At 34.6% G+C, this 26,794-nt stretch overlaps 1 protein-coding gene across 2 annotated transcripts in view; it reads left to right on the forward strand.

Annotated features, from left to right (window-relative positions):
* Positions 1-22,201, forward strand: part of LOC105482740 (tubulin tyrosine ligase like 7) — a 101,552-nt gene extending 79,351 nt beyond the window's left edge. The window contains exons 19-21 of one of the 2 annotated variants that reach the window (XM_071090505.1): positions 2,236-2,396; positions 9,302-9,475; positions 18,332-19,787. In XM_071090505.1, the coding sequence (XP_070946606.1) occupies positions 2,236-2,396; positions 9,302-9,475; positions 18,332-18,446 (450 nt within the window). In that variant the 3' untranslated portion in view covers positions 18,447-19,787. Of the gene's footprint in view, positions 1-2,235; positions 2,397-9,301; positions 9,476-18,331; positions 19,788-19,817 lie in introns of those variants that run through there. The other variant, XM_011743002.3, reaches the window with a different exon arrangement.
* The last annotated feature ends 4,593 nt before the right edge of the window (positions 22,202-26,794 follow it).

Here is a 26,794-nt window from a genome sequence, read left to right on the forward strand (position 1 = left end):
TCCCCGGTAGCTATATTCTTGAACTCAGTGTTCACTCTCTTCCCTTCCCTTCCCTTCCCTTCCCTTCCCTTCCCTTCCCTCCCCTCCCCTCCCCTCCCCTCCCCTCCCTTCCCCTCCCCTCCCTTCCCCTCCCCTCCGCTCCTCTTCTTTCTCTCTTGCTCTCTCTGGCTTTCTTTCTTTCTTTCATATATATATACCTTATACCATATATATATATGGTATATATACCATATATATAAAAAATGTTTATGTGTATTCCCCATGTGTTTTTAAAACTTAATTGTTTTTACTTCTATTACAAGGGTATCATGGCCAGGGGTGATGGTGCATACCTTTAATCCCAGCACTTTGGGCAACCTTGGTGGGCAGATCACTTGAGCTCAGAAGTTCAAGACCAACCTGGGCAATGTGGTGAAACCCTTTCTCTACAAAATTACAAAAATTAGCCGGGCATGGTGGTGTGTGCCTGTTGTCCCACCTTCTCAGGAGGCTGAGATGGGAGGATAGCTTGATCCTAAGAGGTTGAGGCTACAGTGAGCTGAGATTGTGCCCCTGAAATCCAACCTGGGTGACAGAGCAAGACCTTGCCTCAAAAAAAGGGGGTGGTATCATGCTATATATTTAGTCTCTAGTACATTTTTTTTTTTTTTTGAGACGGAGTCTCGCTCTGTCACCCAGGCTGGAGTGCAGTGGCCGGATCTCGGCTCACTGCAAGCTCCGCCTCCCGGGTTCTCGCCATTCTCCTGCCTCAGCCTCCCGAGTAGCTGGGACTACAGGCACCCGCCACCTCGCCCGGCTAGTTTTTTGTATTTTTTTTAGTAGAGACGGGGTTTCACCGTGTTAGCCAGGATGGTCTCGATCTCCAGACCTCGTGATCCACCCGTCTCGGCCTCCCAAAGTGCTGGAATTACAGGCTTGAGCCACTGCGCCCGGCCTCTAGTACATTTTTTACCTTACCATTTATTATGAAGGTGTTCTGTCTTGTGTGTCATATTTGATTCATTTCGACTACTGTATTAATACTGTGTAATAGTCCAGAGGGGGTGAGTATCCACTGTTCATTTATTCACTCTCTTATTGTTGAAGAGTTTGATTGTTTCTAGGTGTTTACAATTGTTAACAGCTGCTATGAACGTTCTTGTACATGCCACCTCCTATTTTTACCTGTGAGAGATTATTTCAGAAGTAAAACTGCTGAGCCATAGGGATATTAATTTTCAACTTTAGGAGATAATGCCAGACTGTTTTCCAATTTGTGCACCAATCTGTACTCACACTAGCAATGTCTAAGAGACCCGGCAGATTCCATATCCTCTCTAGCACTTGATATCATCAGACTTTTAATTTTTGTCAACTACGTGGATTATCTTATTATAACTTTAATTTTTGTTCTTTATGTTTATTGGGCATATTTATTTCCTCTTTTCTGAAATGCCTGTTTGTAATGTTTTGTCCTTTTTTTTCTATTAAAAATTTTGGTAAACATTCTTTATATATTCCTGATACTAATCTTTTTTTGGACATATATTATTTGAATATATTTTTGCAGTTTGTAAGTTTGTCTTTTATTTTCTTTAAGGTGTATTTAATGACCAGAAGTTCTTAATTTTTATATAATCAAAATCTATTAATCTTTTATGGTCCATATCTTTTTGTGACTTAAGTAGTATTTTTCTAGCCCATGGTTCAATAAATACTCTCCTATACTTTCCACTGAGATATAGAATAGTTTATTTTTATTAACATGTAAGACCTTAGCCCCTCTAGAGTTGATTCTTTTTAATGAGGGATTCAGCTTTATCTTTTCTTCATCTAATCCATAAAGATTATAATTTCAAAATCTCTATCCACTGATCTGAGTTATTGCCTCTGTCATATACTGAAATTTCATAAATGCATGGGCCTATTTCTAGACTTTTTGTTCTATACTATTGTTCAGTGTGTGTGTGTGTGTGTTCCTCTTTGAATTTTATTTTTATTTATTTTATTTTCATCATGGCTTACTGCATCCTTGACCACTTGAGCTCAAGCAGTCTTCCCATCTTAGCCCCCCCAGGTAGCTGGGACTGCAGATGTGGGTCATAATGCCAGACTAATTTTTAAAAAAGTTTTGTAGAGACAGGTTCTCACTATATTGCCCAGGCTGGTCTGGAACTCCTGGGCTCAAGCTACATCTTTGAATTTTAGACACAGATATACATTCCTAGATCATAAGTACTTTGGTTTTTCCACTAGGTTTTGGACATAGTGAAAACAAGCATTCGTACGGTTCTTCCACGCATCTGGAAGGTGCCTGATGTCGAAGAAGTAAATTTATATCGGATTTTCAACCGGGTTTTTAATCGCTTACTCTGGAGTCATGGCCAAGGGCTGTGGAACTGTTTCTGTGATTCAGGGTAAGTTCTCAGTCATCTTTTATTATCATCATTTTTAATATTTTACTATTTAGTTATAGAGGTAGCCTAATAAAATGCTTGAATGATCTTTTAAAATATGGATTTCTTTTTACTGCATGTAATGTTTAGTACTCAACTATAATTTATATCAATTAAGGTGATTTAGATAAGATGATGAATATGAACACAACACCACCTAATTAATTTGAATTCAGTGGAGAGAAGGTAGTCCTAATTAAAGAAAATACAAAGCAATATCCTTGAAGTTCTTCTGCAGTCACCTTCTAAAATTATGGCCAGACTTCTCCTCCTCCCCAGAATCCCAGTGCTGCTAAAGCTGCTGTGACTCATTGTCATTTTAGCCTCAAGATATCTAAAACCAAACATTCCACGTCCTTTTATTCCGAAATGGCTTCCTTTCTTGGCTTCCCTTAATCCTGTTGTTATTCTCTCAGTCATACAATTTGGATATCACAGGGGCACCTGCATCTTCCTTTTCCCTCACTGTCTTTATTTAATCATTTGCTAAATCCTATTGTTTTTCTGTCACATTCCCACATGGCTAAACTAGCTTGTTTCCATTCATTCTTTCAACAATCATCAAGTACTTACTTTTGTGCTAATATTTTTGGAGATACAGTGTTGAATCTGACACAGATAATAACTAACCATACTACTTATTGTGTGAGATGCATTGTTCTGATCACTTTACATGTGTTAAGTGATTTAATCCTCATAACATCAATTTGAGTCAGGTTTTATATTATCTCTGTTTTATAGATAAGGAAACTGAGGCACAGATAGGTGCTAAGGACCTAGTGGAACTGGGATTTGAACTCATTTAGCCTTGACCCCAGAGTTCATGCTCTTAACCTATAAACTCTGATATCTCTAGCAGATAAAGTATGATACATACAAAGCAAATCATTTGATATTGTTTGTCTGCGTCCCCACCCAAATCTCAGCTTGAAGTGTAGTTCCCATAATCCCCACGTGTCATGGGAGGGACCTGGTGGGAGGTAACTGAATCATGGGGTGGTTACCCCCATGCTGTTGTTCTCTTGATAGTGAGTGAATTCTCATGGATCTGATGATTTTATAAGGGGCTTTTCCCCCTTTTACTTGGCACTTCTCCTTGTTGCCACCATGTGAAGAAGGACATGTTTGCTTCCCCTTCTGCCATGATTGTAAGTTTCTTGAGGCTTCCCCAGCCATGCTGAACTATGAGTCAATTAAACCTCTTTCCTTTGTAAATTACTGAGTCTTGGGTATGTCTTTTTTAGCAGTGTGAGAATGGACTAAATCATCATTATAAAAGAGATACTGATAAAGTATGACAGGATTTTAGACAAAGTGAGCCTGTTTTTGGTAAGACAGCTAAGTGAAATGAATAGATTTCTAGGCATTTTTGTTTCCAGTTTTTTGTTTCTCATATCCATCTTACTGTCAGAATCATATCCTAAAATCTGTAGTGATTTTCCTCCTTTATAATTTAAGTTTAAACTTCTTATCTACAGATACAAGGCTATCTAATATGCTGTTTTCTCTTATTTCCCCAGTCTTCCTTCTCATTACTCTCCTACTTGAATTCTGCTCCAGAAAAAACAAATTCATTTTTTTCAGATTTCTTAAAAATTTGTCTTTTTCTTCCTCTGAACTGTTGATGTCATTTAATATCTGATTGGATGGCTTTCTATAACCCCAACCTTCTGGTACCTTCTGTGTTATTTGAATCGAATGTAAAGCCCCATTCTATACCTGCCTCTTCTGTAAAACCTTAACAGACTGTTCTATTCTGAAATGATCTCAGAATATTCTCCATTTAAATATTCTAGTCATGTGATACAGAATCATTCATATCATTTGGAGACTCAGTCTTTCTACCATTTTTTTTCTTAGCTACCATTCACCAACAGGGAGAATTAATAAGGCACTCTGGGTGTGATGAAATCTGAGAATAATCCGGGCTATTATTTCTACAGAGACTTAAGTGAAACATTTGAACTCCACAGCCCCTTAGTTGATGGCTCTCTGTAAAAGTTCTCCCAATCTGAACTTAAAATGGAAATGTTTTTTTTCTGTTGGTTGATCCATTGGCTTGATGCCATGTATGAATCCCAGCTACTCTCTACCATGGAGAGCAATGAGAAAATCTGTTAGTGAAATCAGTGCTGTGGCTCTGAGTCCATAGATAATCTCCAACACCAGACTCTAAAGATACTCATGAAATGGTGCTTCTTTGCTTCTAGGGCTCCTCTTTCCTGAACTATTTTGCTAACATACTTTAACTTGATTCAGAATCCTTTTCTCCTATCCTTGGCACAGTACTGCCTTCCAGTTTCTCTGGTGGTGTCTATTAGTAGTAGTAATCATAGGGATAGTAAGTAGTATTTATTGACGGCTTACTAAATATCTGACATTGTTTTACATATTAAATATTTGTATAATCTCCACAAAAAGTATTTTGAGTAAACTATTACCGTCATTTACAGATGAGGAATTGAAGTATAAACATAGCAACTGTATGAACCTGTATTTAAATCCAGGTAGTCTTGAGTCAAAAGCCCAAGCTCTTAACTCTATGCTTCATTGACATTCCCCAAAGCAGATTTGCCAATGGTTGCCAAGCTTGTTTTACTGCAAGTCCATAGCATTAGCGAAATCCCTAGCCTACTATGCCTGTGCAGGTGAGGCAGGAGTAGTTTTGAGACCAATTTGATTCCACTCTCATCTACTTCTTTCAATTTAGTAGTTTAAAGAGGTGAGTTTAATATCGGATTTTATTTTGCATTAATGAGTTTTTTAGGCTTCCTCAATTTAGTGAAGTCACATAGTACTGTGTGTGTTTGATTCTCAGTTTGGACCCAGAGTAGTTCTTCTTTATCCTTTGAATCATGCCTTCTCAGTGTATACTCCTTTAACCTTTGGTCTGAAGGCCTAACAGTCATGGTGAAAATCTACTCTTCTCAGTTTTTAAGGAATGATTTTAATATAAAGTTCAACTTTCTTTCGCAGTTAGGTGTAAAATCTTAGAAAAATATAATCCAAGTCTTTGATTATGTCCAAGAATCCAAGGCCTTGATTGTTGCCTTTGCCTATCAACATCCCCAACAATAAAACAAAGTAAGTAAACCATCCCTGTCTACCTCCAGAAACACCAGAGTAATGTAGATCTTTGTGGTAGGTTTCCCTAGAGTTGGCCAAGGGGTTTTACTGATGTATCAAACAGAAAACACCCTTCTTCCTCTCTTCCTCTACCAGGCTGCTGATGCCCATGCCCAGTAACCCTTTGATCACATGCAGCCTCCTGGGAGTGTTATGATGCCCACTTTGGAATATGTTTACTTTAGGGAAATAGCTCTTGGAATTTCCATAAATAAAATTATCTAACATGTTTTACTGGGATAGAGGAAGTCTGAGGTTCCATGGGACTCAAACTTAGGCCTGAGAGCTGGGGAATGGTGGCTATGGGAAGTGGCATTTCAAGTGAGAGTTACAGGAAGAGTAGGAGTCTGTGGGGGAAAAGCCAAGAGAGGAGCCAGGGTAATATGGGAGAAGGAATGCATGGTTTGGGAAAGCCCCATCTCCACTCAAAATCCTAATATGTAAACCCCAAAGAAGAGAATCTGGCTTGGATTCCCTAGTCAAAAGTATTTTCCTGTGGGGGTTTGCCATGTAAAAGCCTTTCTTTTAGAATCTTAGGGCAAGAAGAAACTTTAGGGAATATTCTAAGGCAGTAGTCTATTTCTAGGCTGGATTATGCCTACTCGAAAAGTTATGCATAATATATAGACTACTTAAAAAGATGTGAATCTCCCTGTTCTTGTATCATGTGCAACTGGATGTGTTGTTGTTATACTGTTTAGGTTATTAATCTTTCTGTTGGTGATTACTGTATTGGTATGTATAAACTTCAGCAGCCTGGAAGAGGAAAAGAGAGGGACAAGGGTGTTTTCTGTTTGGTGCATCAGTAAAACCCCTGGGCCAATTCTAGGGACACCCACCACAACTTTTCCTTTCTCCTTTCTGCCACTTAACTTTGGGCTACTCAGTCAGGGCTTGTACCAGTGGAGAAAGGAATGAATCAGTTTCACTCTTTAGATAACTGCTTTATGAAATGTTTTGATGAGAAAGTGGGTGAAAATTATTGGATTACTGAATAATGTGAGGATTTCTAAGTCTCTGGATTGCATGAATAACTTTCCTTTGTTGCCAGAAATATTCAGTATTCTATATCTTACTGTTATATTACTAAAAAAGTCATTTAAAGTGATTTCCTTTTATATTGCTGTGAGGATTAGGGAGAGCCAGAAAGAACTTTTTAATCGTTTAATTTTTCTTTTTGAATTCATGGATTTTGATGACCCTGTTTCCTTGGAATTTAGATTCAAAAAGCAGGTAGAAGAGACCTGGGGTTCTTTGATTAAAGTACTGGTATTTTAACTATTTTTACCTCCTTTCACCTTTTTAAAAAACTGTGTTGCTAGTGTTGAAAGCTGAAATACTGTAGTAGTATAGAGACATTTCACATCTACTCAGCTATGCCAGGTGGCAGGTAAGAATAGGGGATACAGTTCTATACTCAGGTTTCCTTTGTGTAGAGGGGGCACCACTGCCCTAGGGCCAAATGAAGCAGGTTGCTTTCATTTTCTTGAGTATTTTGGTATGCTGACACCTAAATATGGATTAATACATAGAGTAGAATGTAGTCTTGGCTAGTAGTGGTAAATATATACACTGGAAATCAATATGTATAGGACCTTGATTCATATATTTATTTTAAATATTTAAGGGAGAATGAGAGAATGAGAAGCCAAAGCTGGTCATATTATAATTTACGTATTATTCAAGAAGTTAACATCAGATTAGAGTGTTACAGAAGAAGCCCTTTCAGCTTTCTTCCATTTAATTTGTTCTTTCCCTACCTCTAAAGAAAAATTACCATGAGTGACCTGATAGTTGATCTGATCAAATAGCTCCACAGTATCAATAAATAAATATATCCAAGTTGAGAGTAGAGGGTGGTGATGGAGGTAGACTTTTATAGACATACCCAAAATCCCAGCAGAAAGAAAAGTGCTAGGCAGACATTAAAAACATAGGATTTTTTTGTATGTATTCACATTTATATGAAATTTTATAGGGTCTGCTAAATCAAAGTATACTGATTATAAACATATTCCCTAATTAATTTATTTTTCCAGCATTTTTTAATCAAATTAGGTAAGTAGATTTTATGTCTCTATCTACATATATAAATCTTGATAAACACATATGTGTCATATCTAGTTTTTCTTCCATCTAGCAATAATTTAAATTTTGTTTTTACAGTTAATTTAACCATCAAATTACTATTTCTTAAATAAAAATAACTTTCATTCCTTTGCCAATTAAAAAACCCCAGTATTTTAAAAGCCTATTATATTTAGCCCTGAACATTTCAGAACACTGAAGAAAATTTGTTTCTTTCAATTAATTCATTTCAGTATTACTCCCTTTAAGAAAACCTTTCATTCATTGATGACATGCTATTTGGGGCCACATTTCTCTGAAAAAATAAACAGTAGCTTTTCTAGTAAAAAATACATTTCTGTTTCTAAGGCATTTTTTAAAAAATTCCAGATATATCAAATATCCACAGAAGGTTGAAAGTGGAGTCTTTGTGTTTCCCATTGGGAAGTTTACTTCAGGAAAATATTGTCCTGAATACTTTTTCCTTTCTGAAAGTCTGTGCTTCTCTCTCTGAGGGTTATGTGAATTGGTTTATGTAAAATGAGATATGAATCATTACCAAGTCTCAAACCAAAATTTCCCCTGGAGGCTTGAAGAGTTTCAAGGAATAAGTCTGTGGAATAAATTTCTCTCTCTCTCTCTCTCTCTCTCTCTCTCTGTCTGTCTCTCTCTCTCTCGTCTGTCTCTCTCTCCGTAGTGGTGGAGTAGTGAGGTATTTCCTGATATAAACCATGATACCATGATGGTAAACTTCGGAATTGTTAACACACACACACCCCCCCCCCCCCCCCCACCCCACACAAAACTGAAGTTTACCAAGAAAGTACGCACCATTACCTGCTTTGGAATAAGCTGAGTTCAGTGAAGGAGAAGGCATGCTGCTTCTGGGATGGCAGTAGGGCAGTACTTGTTAAGATAGCATTACTTCTAGCACACAGAACCTGTGCTCTAGGAATATGGATATAGTTATGTCTAAAAGTGTTTTGAAAGGGATGGTCACAATCAAGTATTAACCTAAATTCTCTTAGTGAAGAGAGGTTAACAATTGTTTTAGCAACTTTTTAATCATTTCAAGGGATCATTCTTAATGTTAAGGTAAATACAGATTCCAAGAAAGCCTAAATTCCAAGAATACTTAATTTTTGAGAAATTAGCTCAGTATTTTACAAATACCTTAATATAGAGTAACTCCATTTTTTAAGAGGTGTTGGAAAACTATCCTATTAGCCGTCCAGAGTTGGCAGCTTTAAAAGCTTTAAGGACAAATAGTGCTGGGCATGGTGGCACATGCCTGTAGTCCCAGCTACTTCAAGGCTAAAATGAGGAGGATCACTGGAGGCCAGGAGTTCAAGGCTGTAGTGCATCATGATTGTGCCTGTGAATAACTACTGTACTCCGGTCTGGGCAACATAGTGAGACACACTGTCACACACACACCCCCACACGTACAAACACACACATACAAATAGTATATGTATTTGATGTTGTGTTTCTTTAATACAAAGATAAATTTCCTAATTTGTTTTTATTATATATCTTTAAACCATTCATAGTTATTGCAAATGTATGAGGCCATTTCTATTGCCCTTATTGGCTTGTTGCTAGGGAAGTGATATAGCTGGTTGTCATTTTTAACAGCCAACATGAGATCATGTCTGTTTCCATGCCAACAGATCCTCTTGGGAGAGTATTTTCAATAAAAGCCCAGAGGTGGTGACTCCTTTGCAGCTCCAGTGTTGCCAGCGCCTGGTGGAGCTTTGTAAACAGTGCCTGCTAGTGGTTTACAAATATGCAGCTGACAAAAGAGGATCGCTTTCAGGCATTGGTCCTGACTGGGGTAATTCCAGGTATTTGTTCACATTCTCTAACCCTTGAGAGTTTTATATAAAGTAATGCTAAATCAGAGTTTGAAATTAACAGTGTTTTTTTCTTTACGTGACTAGAGAAAAAGCTAAAGACTGAAGTTCATACATGCTATTATCTGCAAAATATTTTTAATTAGTACAGTATTTACCTTTAAGGGACTGAACAAGGACAGCAATCACGAACCTAAAGGTGATAAAACATACTTGGAAATGAAGTTATTTGACTTATATACCTTCACTTTCAAAAGTCCAGAGCAAGAGCATCCAAAAATGTGGTAATATGTTTAACTTTTGTTCTCTAATAGAGAGATTTCAACATTTATCCTTGAGCCTACTACAGTTGGGAAGATACCTTTGGTTTCATTTTTATTGTTCAATTTGCCTCTGCTGTTCCCTTCATTACCAAATATGTAGCAGGTAAAGTTTTGTCAAGTTCTATTTGAAAAATGAGTTTCATAAACATTCAGTTAAAATAGTTGTCCAAAAAGCATGAAAAGCAGTATTGTTTTTAAGCTGTAAAAACACACAGAGTAAAGAAAGTACCTTTTAGCATTTCTCAAGACAACTGTAGTTCTCATTAGAAATAAAGATGAATATATAACTTTAGTTTTAGTATTTGTAAGTTGTAGTACTATGCAGGATAGAAGAAATTAAGCCATGACTTTGAAAAACTAAGTGATAGTCAAAAAGTCAGTGAATAGTTGAATAAACAATGAGGAAAATGGAACCCCTATAGCTTGGATTTTCTTTTCTTGAAAACACCTAGAAATTGATCTATTTAAAAAATCTCAGGGAATATAATAAAAATAACTTTATTACAAATGTTTCCTGTATCAGCAGAGTGGCTCAGAATATTTTTAATAGAAAGTATTAAGAGAAATATTTTACATTTTTGTTTGTCTTGGATTCTGTCATTGTAGTGTTGCAGGACATTTAACCTCTTTTAACTCTTCTATAAATAGAAGCTGGTTGATCACAATAATAGCAGTGGTAAAGGTAACCATTAATATTTAAAAAATTTAAATATCAAAGTTATATTCTACAGTTTTAATGGTTTGACTGAAGCAAGCTATTGAAATAAAACTTTTAATACTTTCATTAATACTTTTATATGATTTAAAAGAATGATAACCATTTTTTGGACATCATACCATATAAATGAAGAGCCTTCTTGTTAAGGGGTGATACTCTGGGAGCATGGTCAGGAAAATCTTAAATTTCAGTCTAAGAAGGAATTCACTGAGACTCTTTAATGTAATTCCCACAATCCTAGATTTCATAAACTAATTTCTGTTGATGGACCTTGTAGCTTTTGTGGGTACACAAAGTAGGATGAGTCTTCTTGGTTACATTGGAGGAAAAAGGTATGCTTTACAGGTGCTTCAGACTTTTTTATTTTCTTCTCCTGCTGGTGGTCAAAAGAGATTATTTCTGACCATGGAATCTTAACTTCTGGACTTCTGATAAATGGTCAGAATGACCCACTATTGTGATTATATTCATTTTGAGATGTCAGTAAATACATTTTCATTCCTATCCAAGCTCAGAACCATATGATAGAAAAATACCAGAGTCAGACATACGGTCATCATCTGTTGCTTTGTTACTCTATAGCACTATTGCTAATAAAAGTTACATTAGGGCACATGGTGTAGATGTGAGCCAAGTGAGTTTTCTAATACTGAATTTTGGAATTCAACTTATCCACCCAGTCAAAGGCAGAGCAGAATCAACACAAACCTTCCACTGTCACTAGCCCATAAAGTCTAGTTCTTTTAGCATTGGCAGGAGAGCAAGAAAAGACGCATCCTTTCTGCAGAAAGGCAGAGCCAGAAAGACAAAGAGGCTGAGCCAAGCATTCCTGTTTCCTTCTTTTAAATCCACAAATCAGATAATTTGGTTCTGGTAAGAGACCAGGAAGTTCACAGTAGTGGAAATTCTTCTACATTGGAACACAAGGAGTGAAGAGAAGTAAACATTTCTCCCTAATGTCTAGCTATTAAAACCGAAGTCAGTGTCACATTAATTTAACAACATGTAAAAAGTGGCCATATTTATTTTCCTCATAGGTAAGAAACAGACTCTTTAGCATTTTACTTAAATGTAGAAGTCATTTAATATCTATTAATAGATTGACACATTTTATTTATGAAGTGTACTTGGTAATATAAACATGAATTTATGTTTATAATGTTTATAAATAAATGTAAATGTACCTAATATAAATAACTTATGAAGTATACCTAAATAATTTATGAGAAGATTCATCTTTGGTTAATTTATTTATAAAATTAAAACAGATAGGAAATAGAGCTAACAGCAGACAGGTTTAGGGACCACGTTTATCTTTACCAAAGATCTACAGGATATTTCTTAAGAGGATTTAAAGAGTATGTGGCATCTATTACATGGAAGAGAGTGGCCTTCAACTTTGCAATCTCAGAAAAAAATAATAGTGTGCATACCCAAGAGACATTTCTGGGTTTCTACCTTTCATGTACTGAGCTTTCTTATAAGCTTATTTCACAAAGGGTTCCATAGCTAAAAAAAAATTTTTTAAAACCACCAAGTTAGCACTTCTGCTTTTGGTAATACAACATTAAATATTTGGATAAATCCTGCCTCTGATGATAACTAGAAACGCTGTACAAAATATCACATTTGCTTGAAAGTACTTGCTAACCCAGTACCTGTTAGTGAGTATTTGTTAGTGCTGAGCAGTGCTTTTGACAGTTGTGTGGGCCTAAGGGATAAAATAGGAGTTCAGGGCCTGCCAAAGGTGGTGGCTGTTGTCAACACTCTAGATTCCTAGGAGTAACAATGCATGAGAAGGTTTGCAAAGCAAACGTTGACAGAAACAAAAAGGAAATAAATTTACAACCATAGAGGAAGATTTAATAATCATTTCTCAGAAAAAAACTCAGTAAAGATATAAAAATTTTAACAATAAAATTAACAGACTTAACTGTCATATATAGAAGTAAATGTATTAACTTCAGAATTCAGTACACCAGGCACAATGGGAAATTTTGCCAAATAAACCATATAGTGGAATTAAAAAAAAAAAAAATTCACAGAATTTCAGATGATTGAAATTATACAGAGGACTTTTTCCGACCAAATGCCTTTAAGCTGGAAAACAACAGAAAAATATAAACAGCAAATCTATGCTTTGGAAAGTCAAAAAATATACTTTTTTTTTTTTTTTTTTTGAGACAGAGTCTTACTCTGTCGCCCAGGCTGCAGTGCAGTGGTGCGATCTTGGCTCACTACAAGCTCCGCCTCCCAGGTTCACGCCATTCTCCTGCCTCGGCCTCCCGAGTAGCTGGGACTGCAGGTGCCCATCACAATGCCCGGCTAATTTTTTTGTATTTTTAGTAGAGACGGGGTTTCACCGTGTTAGCCAGGATGGTCTCGATCTCCTGACCTCATGATCCACCCATCTCCGCCTCCCAAAGTGCTGGGATTACAGGCATGAGCCACCGCACCCAGCCGAAAAAATTGACTTTTAAATAACCCACGAATCAAATAAGAGATTATAATGGACATAAAAAAATATTTTGAACTGAGCGATAACAAAAATATTAGAAATAAAACTTGTAGAATATGGCTAAATCAGTAATATAGGGATATTTATAGATTTAAATGGATATATTAGGAAAAAGAAAAGGCATTAGGTTTGAAAGAAAGAACTAAACTCAGTAAATGGATATGATTGTATTTATACAAATGTAAATAAATCTATGATAAATTATAAAGTGAATTTAACAATTTTGATGAAATCATATAAATCAAAGTCAATATAAGAAAATCAATTGCACTTTTCTTTATCAACAACAAATATCTGAGATATAAAATTTTAAATATTTTTTCAAAAGTATGAAAGAATATCTAATACTTAGGAATAAATCTAGCAAGAAATGTGTGTGACCTTTATGCAGGAAAATGTGAAAAATGGAAAAGTATGTCTTAGTCATCATTGCATTCAATATTATCGATATGTCAGTTTTTCTCGAATAATTTCATACATCTGTAAATTCAATGTAATTCTACTATAAATCTCAACCAATTTTTATTTTTTATTTTTGGTGGGGAGAAGAATTTGACCAAAGTTTGTTCTGTCACTATACAGAAAAGCAAAAGACCAAGAATAAATAAGACAATCTTGAAATAGAGCAGTATAACATCATAGGATTTAGTAACTACAGTGTTTCAAGACTTACAATAAAGCTAAAGTAATTTAAGATAGTATAATATTGGCAAAAGGATGGACAAATAGACCATTGGAACCATTCAGAAAAACCATTTACCAACCCAGGCCTACCTGGAGACTTGATTTATGACAAAAGTGGTGCACACCTGATTTATGACAGAGGAAGGGGAAGTTTGTTTAAACAACGGTTCTAGGACAATTGTATTTCCAAATAATAAAAAAGAAACTTAACTTTACCTACACCATAAACGAAAACCATTTCCAGATGAAATTAGTTTGTAGATGTGAAAGGTAAAACTGCATAAAGATTTCAGAAGATAATACAGGGGAATATTTTCATGACCTTGAGGTATGCAAAGATTAATAGAACCAAAAAATTTCATGATAAGTGAAAAGATTATATTAAAATTAAAAACATATGTTCATCAGAAGGCCCCATTAAGAGGTGGAAAAGCAAGCCACAGGATGGAAGTAAGTGTTTGCAACCAATATAATCTATAAAAAATTATTACACGATTATATAGAAACTCCTACAAATTTATAAGAAAAAAGCAGACCACACAATAGAAAAATGGGGAAGATAACTGAAAAACAAGGACCAATAAACATTTGAAAAAGTGTTTAAGCTAATTAATAATCAGGGAAATGCCAAATCTCAAAATCACTGCGTATCCATCACAAGTGTTGATGAGAACATATAGTAATAGGAACTCTCTTACCCTGCTTGTAAAGTGAAAGTTGGTACCTTTTACAAGCAGTTTCTCATTACATCTAAAGCCTACCCTTTTTACAGCTACTCTCCCTGTAAATTCTTATCAGAGATGTGTGCACATGTGCACAAGACCCTTACGAGAATGATTATAGTAGCATTTACTCATAATAGCTAAAAATTGGAAACAACCCAAATGTCCATGAAAGAATGGGCACATTTTTTTCTAATACTCATACGATGGAATAGTATACAACATTGAAAATGAACAAACTGCACCTACACATATAGGGTTAGTTTCAAACATAAAATTAAGCAAAATAAACCAGATACAAAGGAATATATATTGTGTCCATTTATTGAAAAATCAAAAACAGGCAAAATTATATGATAGTGTTTAAGGAATGTATAATTGGGTAGTAAACAAGGAAGTAATTACCATAAAGGTCAGAATAGTGGTTAAGTTTATGAGGAGTGAGGGTACTATAATACAGGGCTCTGGGATGCTAGGAATGTTCAGTTACTTAACATGGGTGGTAATGACAAGTAATCACTTTATAATACTCATTAAACTGAACATTTATGTTTTATGTACTTTTTAAAATACCTTATATTTTATAATTTAAAAGTTTAAAAAAAGACGAGTTAAATATATGGTATTATTTATGCCCTTAGGTTAAGATAGTTGGATATCTCTATCTAAGAACAGATATTCTTGTTTTTGAGGCCAGTGTTCATAATATATAAATTATAAATAATATTTCATTCATGTACACTATTTCAGTGGCTCCATACTCTGTGAGCCATATATGGCAGAAACTATTGGAATTTTGTACAGCTGAGAAAAGTGAGGTTTATCTAAATCCATATTGGATTTAAATGTGGCAAAAGTAGAATTTGAAACTGGGGCTTTTCCCCAAAAATCTTGAAGTTAAAACCACAGGACAATGCACATCCACTAGAATTGCTATTATCAAAAAAGTACCAAGTAATAAGTGTTGGCAAGGATGTGGATGTGGAGAACTTCGATTTCTCATGCATTGCTGGTAAAAATGTAAAACTGTGTGGCAGTTGTAGAAAGCAGTTTGAGAGTTTCTAAAAAAAATAAATATAGAATTACCATATGACCCAGCAATTCTACTCTGAGGTATTTACTCAAAAGAATGAAAAACAAAGAAATAGATACCTGTATACTAATGTTCACAGAAGCATTATTTATAAGACAATAGCCAAGAGATGAAAACAACCCGTGCCCATGAACAGTTGAAGAGATAAAATATGGTATACACATGTAATAGAATATTATTCAGCCACAGTATGGACTGAAATTCTGATACAGGTTACAATGTAGATGACCTTTGAAAACATGCTAAGTTACACAGCCAGACACAAATGGACAAATCTTGTGATTCCATTTATATGAGGCATGTATAATACGCAACCTCATAGAGACAGAATATAGAATAGATGTTACTAGGGGTAGGAAGGGAGGGAAAATGGGGCGTTAGTACTTCAAGGGTAAGGAGTTTCTGTTTGAGGTGATGAAAAGTTCTGAAATTAATGGTGATGGTTACACACATTGTGAATGTACTTAATGCACTAAATCATACAATTAAAAATGGTAAGAAAAACACTGTTTAATAGTATATTTCATGTTTTATATTTCACTATAATATAAATATTTTTAAAAGACAGGACAAATATTCTGATGGACTTTATTTACCCCTGGTTTTCCAAACCAGGTCCTAAAATTATTCTGGGGAAATCAGGGGTCCTGGTCTTAACTCCAGGAAGAGGAAAAGGAGGTGGGTGTAGCTTATGTTTTCAAGGTTAATTTCTACCAGTCTTGATATGCTTCATGTTCCAGAGATCCTCCCGGTCAGCAATAAATTGGTATATAAAAGACAAACTAATTCTACATCAATCAGGAATTACATAAATGCGGGCTCTATGTTTGCATTTAATATAATGGTTATGTAAAGATGTGCACACCTGCCTTAGGGATGAGGAGGATGAGGAGTGAGGCTATGAAACAAATAGGGTAGTTTGAGGTATTTCTCCTTGGCATGAATTAGCAATGAGTTAGCCATTTTCATATGTAAATAATAAGCTAGAAAAATAGGTAAGCTCTAAACTTTTCCCATTTTTTAGTGCCTACACAAATTCTTTAATCCGTAAACCCACTTCCTTGAGATAGTCTTCTGCTTTAAAAAAATCAAATTATTTATCTTCATTGCAAGGAACATTTCAAAAACAATCTTCGATGTTCAGCTAGTGTTGGATTTCCCAAGACATATTAATGGAGATATTAAGGCAAATAATCCATTGTATTTCCCTGCAACACTTTAAAATATCCCACAGCACTTGTATTAGGGAAGAAAAGTGTTTCTTCCAATGTAACTTTATATGCTTTTTTTAGTTCATGCCGAACTTCTTTTCAAGTCTGAATAAAAAGTTTCATCTTTTTCTTCTTCTATGAAAAAGTTTAGGTTTGCGGCATATATAATTATCTTTCTATTTTCTAGATTATTTTATACTTCACATTTCTGGAAAAATGAGTATAATAATTGTACCCATTAGTTTTAAAACTGAAATTAGTATACAATGATAATTATGTAGAATTGTCATGACAATATAGTATGGTTGCTAGGAGCTCTGCTGCTGGAGCTAGCCTGTATGGATTTGAATCCTGGCCCTGCCACTTTCTAGGTAGGAGACCCTGAGCAAGGCATTTGACCCCTGTATGCGTCATGAAGTTTATTTATCTGTAAAATGGAGCTAACAGTAATATCTACCATATAGAATTGTTATGAGAACTAAATGAGTTGATATCTGTAAAGCAATTAGAATAGTGCTGGGCACATAGAAAACACTATTTAAATATTTGTTCAGTAAAAGAGTGTAAGTTAGTTGTGATCCTGGACTTTGTGCTTTTATTTTTTCATGTGCAAAATAGTGATCTTTATCTCAAAAGAATATGTAAATGTTACTGAAATGTCAATAGTAACTGTTACTTGGAAATTCTTTGAAAGAAAGTTGGTAGACATTACTGTTTACCGTGTAATTATCAGTATAATCAGAATGTATCTTCAGTAGAAGGTAGAGTAACTCTCAACTACTATGAAATAGTGGATTTTGATCAAACACCTTGTTTTCTTTTGCAACTTTGCCCTAGATAGGAAGGATAGCCTTTTCATGGCAGAAGATACTGAATCAGTCATCATGACCTCACCAATTGTTGACATAGTAATTAATCCATATAAATTACCCAAGTGATCGTAAGAAAGTAATTTATATAATCTGTGATGTGAGAAATCATTTGTTTTATTATTCATCACCTGTTATCCAATTTTGATTTAATTTGGTTTGTTTTATGTTATTTTACTGCTCTATTAACTTAATGATTTGAGTAATTATTTATAGTTTGTGATATTAGGTAATAGGTTTAGAAGATATTATTAGATAATTCATGATAAAATGATATTTATGGATATTATAGAAAGTTCTGCTATTTTAATCTGAATGCTGCATATAGTTTGATTATAATACATTTCTTTCTACATAATTCATTTAACACAACTATAAATACAATTTTCCATTGACATAGAATTATCATAGTTATCAATATTATTTAACATAGAATAGACAGCTAATTGTGCCCTCAGTCCTCTGTTTATCATGTATCTGTGGGAGTATGATACTATCCCTGGAGAATTCTAATGTCAAGTGAAGAAAATAAATGATTTGAATCCGTCCCACTGTTTATTTCCCACGACTAATTACAAATCTCTGTATATTGCTGCTTCTGCTCTTAGACATTCCTCATAAGTATCTTTATCTTGATTTTATAGCATTTCCTTATCATCATTACTAGGACTTATATTTTGAATAGCGTTGTTTGCATTTGTTTATATAGATTTCCTTGGCCATTTCTCTCTGGACATATAGATTGGACTGGCCTAATGCTAGTCAACATTTTTCACAGGAAAACAGATTCTACAGGTGCACAATCTCTTACTTGCAATATTTAATTTCCAAAACTTTGAAAACTCGAAAACAAAACATAACTCATTTGAGACCATCCTGGCTAACACGGTGAAACCCATCTCTATTAAAAATACAAAGAAAAAAATTAGGTATGGTGGCACATGCCTGTAATCCCAGCTACTTGGGAGGCCGAGGCAGGAGAATCGCGTGAACTCGGAGGCAGAAGTTGCAGTGAGCCGAGATCACGCCATTGCACTCCAGCCTGGGTGACAGAACCAGACTGCATCTCAAAAAAAAAAAAAAAAAAAAATGTAACCCCTCTGCTGCCAAATCTGACCTGAATTGACATGAAGTTATTTGTAGTCTTTATCTGATTTATTGTGAATATTAATACATTTTACTACAGAAATGTAATGGTTTGTTTACAAGATGCTGCTCCAAGGCTCTGATGGAGGTGTTATATAGTAATATAAATAGTATATATAAATCACCATATTATCTTTCTAAAATCTGAAAAAAATCACATATTTTGAAATACATTCGGCTGCAAGGGTTACATGCAACCTGTAATCATGATTTTTTTTTTTTTTTTGGAGACGAAGTCTCACTCTTGTCCCCCAGGCTGGAGTGCAATGGCATGATCTCAGCTCACCGCAACCTCGGGCCCCAGGTTAAAGCGATTCCCTGGCCTCAGCCTCCCAAGTAGCTGGGATTACAGGCATCTGCCACCATGCCTGGCTAATTTTGTATTTTTAGTAGAGATGGGGTTTCTCTATGTTGGTCAGGCTGGTCTTGAACTCCCAACCCCAGATGATCCGCCTGTCTCAGCCTCCCAAAGTGCTGGGATTACAGGTGTGAGCCACTGCGTCCAGCTGATTGTTTTTGATATTCTGTAATCATGAGCACTCTATGGTCAAAGAATATAAAATTTATATTCTAATTAGGAATGTTAATCTTTAACGTTTTCTATTAGGTTACCTATAGTAATAATACATCAATGATCTATTATTAAATTACAATCAGTGGTTCTGCCTCCCTCAAAACAAACAATTATTGTTAATGTGGCTAGTCAAATTCTCAAATCACATGTTTTAAAAAAATATTTGGCTCCACATATTACAAGGACTGATGATGAATTCTAAATTAACATTAGCCACATAAACAGTTTCACAGTATTTGAGTACAATGGCTCTTTATGGGATGTCTTGGGATGCTAACGTCATATATTGCATCTATATTTAGCTCTTCTCTCCTTCTTTCCTACAGTCTGGGGGAGGAAATCTTTTTATATGAATTGCATTTTTGTTACAGTAACATTTCTCATATAGAATATGTAAATTGCTAACCACATAACCCTTTAGTGAGTTAGTTATAATTTGCTTGTAAAAATCTAATTTGTTAACTATCGTTTTTAGGTATTTACTACCAGGGAGTACCCAATTCTTCTTGAGAACACCAACCTACAACTTGAAGTACAATTCACCTGGAATGACTCGCTCCAATGTTTTGTTTACATCCAGATATGGCCATTTGTGAAACAGAAAGGAAGATCGCCATTGGTTATACATAACAGCAATTCATTTTTTCCTCTGAAGTTGAACATGCAAAGAACATGACCATTAAGTGCTGTTTTATGTATATAAGACATATATATGTGTGAAAATATATGCACATATGCACCCAAATAACATATATTTATTATATTAAATAATATATGAAATAAGAATTAGCAGAAAATGGAATATAAGACTTAACCTTTCTGGAAATGTAATAAACCATGTTAAAATTGTTTACACAAATACGTGAATGTCTAGAACTTGCTAGGTTTATAATTAATTCCTTCCTACTAGAAATGTTATTTTTGCTGCAGAGTATATAAAACAAATTGATCTTGAGGATCCAATTACAGTGTTAAATTATTTTCTAGATAACATGCCTTTTGACCTGAAAAAGGGTTTAGTATAATACCTTAAAAATTCTCATATATAGTAGCCATTTTAAATGAAACAAAAAGATTTAGAAGCCTGGTGTTGCTTGATGATAAGATTAAGAAATTTAAAACGGGTTTATCATTAACATAGCACACTAAAGTACTAGAAAAATCATAACCTGATTCTCTAACCTTTTTATTCCTCTATGTGGAAATTTAGCTACTTGTAATAATGTACATTTTCAGTAAGGATCTGGTGAGATCATATTATGGTCTAAAATGGAAGATAGGCCGGGCAGGGTGGCTTATGCCTGTAATCCCAGCACTTTGGGAGGCTGAGGTGGGTGGATCACCTGAGGTCAGGAGTTTGAGACTAGCCTGGCCAACATGGCGAAACCCCATCTCTACTAAAAATACAAAAATTAGCTGGGTGTGGTGGTAAGCGCCTGTGATCCTACCTACATGGGAGGCTGAGACAGGAGAATCACCTGAACCCAGGAGGCAGAGGTTGCAGTGAGCTGAGATCGTGCCATTGCACTCCAGCCTGGGCGACAAGAGTGAAACTCCGTCTCAAAAACGTAAATAAATAAATAAATAAATAAATAAAAAGATACAAATAAAATGGAAGACAATCCAATGGGTTAAAAATAAAATGTAAACTAGCTTTCATTTTTACTTTTCTTTCTTTTTTTTTTTTTTTTTTGAGACGGAGTCTCGCTCTGTCGCCCAGGCTGGAGTGCAGTGGCCAGATCTCAGCTCACTGCAAGCTCCGCCTCCCGGGTTCACGCCATTCTCCTGCCTCAGCCTCCCGAGTAGCTGGGACCGCAGGCGCCGCCACCTCGCCTGGCTAATTTTTTGTGTTTTTAGTAGAGACGGGGTTTCACCGTGTTAGCCAGGATGGTCTCGATCTCCTGACCTTGTGATCCGCCCGTCTCGGCCTCCCAAAGTGCTGGGATTACAGGCTTGAGCCACCGCGCCCGGCTCATTTTTACTTTTCATAGAGAATCACATAAAGGAACAGAAAATGATGGTAACAAAATCTTTCTATATGGCTTTTATGTCTTACACCACTCATTTTTGTTTGGAAAGTATAACTTTGGTGGGTTTAACATGGTTAAATACAATTTCTCCTGTTTCGCAGAAGTAGAAGAGCTGACACGTTTCACTCATTTTAGTGTTATAGGATAATGAGACAAACTTATTTTTATAAATCTCTCAAGGTTGAAACCAATTTATATTGCAAAGTCTAATACAGTAGTTTCTCATTGCACCACAGAAAACAGTTAAAGGACTGTGAATAGAGGATTTCAATGACCACATATTACAAGTCATCAGTGTACCCTTTAGGGTTTTAAAAAAATCAAAGCAGAGAATGAAGTGTTCTTGTCCAAAGTTGTTATGCATAAATTTCATAGCAGTTTACTTCCTTTTCTTGAATACAGTTTTTAAAACCAAGAATGAGCTTTCAGATTTCCATAAAAATATAAGCCGTACTACTTAGACAATGAAATAATCAGTGCAGCCGTCACTTCTTAGAATGTATTTAAACTTCTTCCCCCAACAGTTTTATTTTCTCCCAGCTGCTAATTATTTTCGAAATTCATGAATGTTTTACCTCCTTTTACTATTCTAAAAGTTATTTCAGGAAGTGGCCCCAAAGCAGGAGAACTGAGAGGGGCAAATTGGCCTGGTTTAATTCATAGCCTGAATAATTGGCAACCTAAAGTTATAAGTTAGATGTATTTTTCTTTCCAAGCCATCTTCTGAGTCTTTTTTAGGCTGAAATAATTTGTTTGTTTCCTAAATTACTGCTAGCTACTTGATTCTTTATGACTACCTAACATCCACATTTGGTAGATACTTTTCCTCTCTGCATGCGTCCCAAAGAAGAATTTGCTATTGTGGAAGAAGAGGATAAGGGTATCAGAATGAAGGAAATTACAGTGACTACACTGTTTATGACTCCATGTTGTGAATTATTAAATATGTTATGGATTTTTTTAGAAAAAATAATGCAAAAATTGGGATATTACCGAATGATCCATAAGAATGATCAACAAGTAATAAGTCTTTTCATGGAGTTCATTTTTCTTTTAAATTCATATGGCCACAAAAAATATATATATAACTTTAAGTGTCTGATATATGATAACAGCCCAGTTTGTTGGCCACTCATTTGCATTATCTTAAATCACAAATAATTACTTAATTTGCTGGAGTGTGTGCTTTGCAACTTTTGTACCAGAGCAAAATTTTTATTTAAAACAAAAAATAAGAGTGCCCATCACTAGGAGAAATACTCTTCCCAGAAAACACACACACACATACACACACAATTTTAAAACTGAGTAAATTTAAATGTGTGGAAGTACCCCACAAATTGATTTCAACAAATAAATTTCATTTCTCTAGCTACTTATGTCTGGACTTATTTTGAGCATTACAATTTTATTGCCTTCATTTGCCTATTTAGACTGATGTATTTTGATGTGATGAAGTTGTGAATAAAAGCCTTGTGTTCATTATTTATATATACTACCTGGTATGCTATGTACTGTGTCTGCTCTAGTGCTATTCCCTAATGAGCAACTAAGAAGAGAAGACACAACAATAAACCATGGAAGTCTCGAGAGGCCATGGAAATGATTTAGAGGTGTAAAATATTCCCCAGTTTTTATTATAAATTTTTATTCATAGGTTAAAACATATCAGCATAAGTGATAGTACAGGTGTGACTCCCTTTTCTAGGAGAGAAAATAGCTTTATCTGAAAACTCCAAAAACTTTAATCTTATCAGAGGTTTTTAATAGGGGAACTGGGTTTACTTACAATGAAAGCATATTTTCATTCTGCTATAGAAAACCATATCCCTGCTCATTCAGTAAATCTAAGATTGGAATGCTTTCTAGAACTGTGCAATATTTGAATAATTTCTAGAATTGTCTAAGAAACAACCTTTTTTATTTTAAATAATCACCTACAAACGTAGTCTGAGACTGCAAATTAGTTTTCACTTGAATAATTCAGCATTGTAGATTAGTTACCATTTGCTCTATATAGTCTATTGAAGGAACTACTGTTATTCATATTTTGATTAATTTTACTAGCAACAAATTTTTATTTTAGTAGCATTGCATTTACCTTAAATATATAAAAATGAAGTTGTAACAGGATCAAATATGGAAATGGCAATGGTAACTCTGCCTAGAACATGGTTGAATGTCCTTGGTTATCTGTAAGTTGCAAAGATCTATACAAATTTTATCATATGTCAAAATGATGTCTAAATACACAGTTTCAACTATTTCTTCCTCCCTAAAACTAAAACTAAAGCAAACCCAAATGAAGAAACCTAAACTTCTTTTCATCTAATAGTTACACCCAACTAGATAATAGTAGCTTCTAGGCATCAATAAAAAGATTTCGTTTTAACTGTCTTTTTAATTTGTAAAATATATGAGTATGGAATTTTGTATCTAACTTGAAATTTCAGATGTTTTAATAATCAAATACTTTCTTCTTTAGCATGCCAAAGTACTAATAGTTTAAAAAATTTATTTAGATCTAAACATATACATTACTTGACTTTTTCAAAAGTATCAAAAAATTGATAGCTGCAGAAATGCCATTATTTGATTTTCTATAAAACATTGATTCATTCTTAAATGTATATTCTTTAAAAAATAGTAAATACCTCAAGAGTGACAGAAGACTTTCCTTTTCTGTAATGCTAATTTAAACTTTGAGTCTTAGTTTACATGGTCATAGGGGTTAAATAATAAAATGTATACCTGTACAATTAATTGTGTTCTTATGACCTGATGATTTTTTGAAAATTTGCTTTTCTCTCAAGAAATTTAAGTTTTCAAGGGCCATATTAGTTATCTAAATATTTTGGTCTAATGTTGACTTACAAATAAATAAAAATTTAGAAATATATTCATGATGACAATTTTGTTACTTACACTGCCTATTCTTTCTTTATTTCTTTTTTAGTTCAAAGGTGAAATTTTGATCTTTGTATTAACAAAGCCTGAAGAAAAGAGAAATCCTGCCTTTTAAACATTGGTTTTCATTGCATTTTATGGTGGTGTGGTTTTGCCTCAGCAATAATAAAACATAAAATATGTTGTTGCATCAAGTTCAGTTTGTCTGCTGAGATTATTTTTAAGAACCAGGTTGAAGTCTCTATGCCTAAAAAAACATTTATTGTCTGGATCCATATAAAGCAAGTTACATGGCTACAAATAAGTCTTGCAACCAAAATTGGTATATTAAAATTTACTGCACACTTGGAGATTGCTGCCATTTTTTGGTGCTTTTGGGGCCTCATCATAAAGGGATGTATTGTATATTGAGGGAAAATTACTCAAGTTACACATTCTACATTAACTGTGCTGTATTATCTACAGCTATAATCAATGGACCAATAGTTCCTAAATTAGTAATAAGGCTTACCTTACAAAAGTAATGAGATAACACTGATATTTCTGTTTCAAAGGCTAACAGCAATTCTTGGGTCCTGAGCTAATCATTTCATACAATAACTAATGTACATGCTACAACATCTGAATATTAATGGTTTTGCCGCAGATTCTGGGTATGAGGATTAGCTTGAAAGCCATACATTTGCTAACATGAATCATGACTCAAATTATCCCCATGTGCTTTACTACCTGTATATGAATGCAAATGTTACAGAAAATATGCTTGAAATGTCAATACAGTGTGCAATTAGCGTTGCATTGTCATGCTCCAGCATGTGATATCTGTATGGTGAAGTTATTTCAATTACTCTGATATGTTACTACAATAAAAAAAGTTTAACCTAAGAAAGCTACAATATGTCATCAAATGCTTATTTCTGTTTTACACACACACACACACACACACACAAATGGCTTTGTGTAATAGAAGAGATTGGCTCCCAATTAAGGTTTCAGACTGATGAGATATATTTTTACAGTAATTTTTACTGTTTACAGACAGCAATCGCACTATGGGGATAACTGCCTGCTATTAAAGTCAGGTCAAGTCAACATAATTTGTGTCAACTCCTCTCATAGTTAACTAGAAGGCCAACTGTTCTAAAACTTAGAAATGACATTTTTGTATCTAGCATCACGGATTATAGCAAAAGTATTACTAATCTGATTAGAATTATGTCAGCATCTCAGCTATGAAGTTCATTTTTTTCAGTAATTTATAATCTTGTTACTGTCAAAACTTAGAATACTAAGCCTCAAAAATAAGCATATCATATTGCCATTTATGCCATTGTTCTTTAGGATAATTATGTATAACGTATCTAGAATAGTTTTCCTTTAAAAAAAGATGCACTTTGGATAAAAATTTAGGAAATCAGAATGTTAATGCATGTATGCCTTGCTTTTTGGAACTGACAACCAAATGGTATAATGGTTGACTCTTAAACATGTATTTTTAAAAATTCGTTATTTTTATAAAGTTAAAATATTCTATAAAGGCTTTGAAAGTTGAATTTATTTCTTTCAATGACTGCTAAAGATGAGGCCAATGTGGGTAGTTTGCTATCTCCCTGTTTTATCAAATAATTTTAATTATATATATAATTTCATCTTTAATTGAATGAAAAACTTTTTTAAATTACAAAATAATCTTGGAATAATTTCAAGTGTTAGAAAACTATAGAGTACCTTAAAAACAAAATAAGCATTTGGTTCTTTTGTAGAGAATAACATAATCCTTAACTTGGAGAGAGTTATCTTTTAATGGTTATTCATCAGGTATGTATACAGTATAGTGACAACGATGCCCATCACCATGGTCAGGCAAATTTGGAAACAGTATAAAAATTGGAAGGTGTTTCTCTACTTTCAGTACTTTCAAGAGTCTTTAATATCCTCAGATGCGTTGAGATTTTCCAGAAAGGGACAGGAACCTGCATCAGTTCCCAAACTAATTTCACCATGGTATCTTTTATTGCAGTGCATCTCCCAGGACTAGACTTCTATTGAGCACACTTTGGAAAACACCAAAATACACAAATTCATTCACTAATAAAGTAATCAAAGCATTTAATCATGTATTTATCAAATATAGACTGGTGGTATAAATATGAACCCTGACAAATCTGGTGCAAGAAATTTATTTGCACTTGTCACTTGAGAATTTGGTCATTTCCAGGGGAATATTTGAACCAGGGTTCAAGAGGGATGCCTTGAGGCTAGGAAGGATGGCCAGAGGTAAATAACCCTAATGATAAACATGCGTTATATTAGATATTTGCGACATAATCACGATATGCGAAGTAATGCAAAATGCTTGAGAATGTGGTCAGAATGTCATCCAAACCTTTATGAATAGATATTAATCATTTATTGGGTCATATATGATGAAAGTTCATCTTTAATAAGAGTCTAAAGTCATCCATCAGCAGATGAAAACTTTGCATAATAACAGGATATATCTAGAAACACTTGC

Source organism: Macaca nemestrina, chromosome 1 (assembly GCF_043159975.1).
Source record: "Macaca nemestrina isolate mMacNem1 chromosome 1, mMacNem.hap1, whole genome shotgun sequence".
NCBI classification, from domain to species: domain Eukaryota; kingdom Metazoa; phylum Chordata; class Mammalia; order Primates; family Cercopithecidae; genus Macaca; species Macaca nemestrina.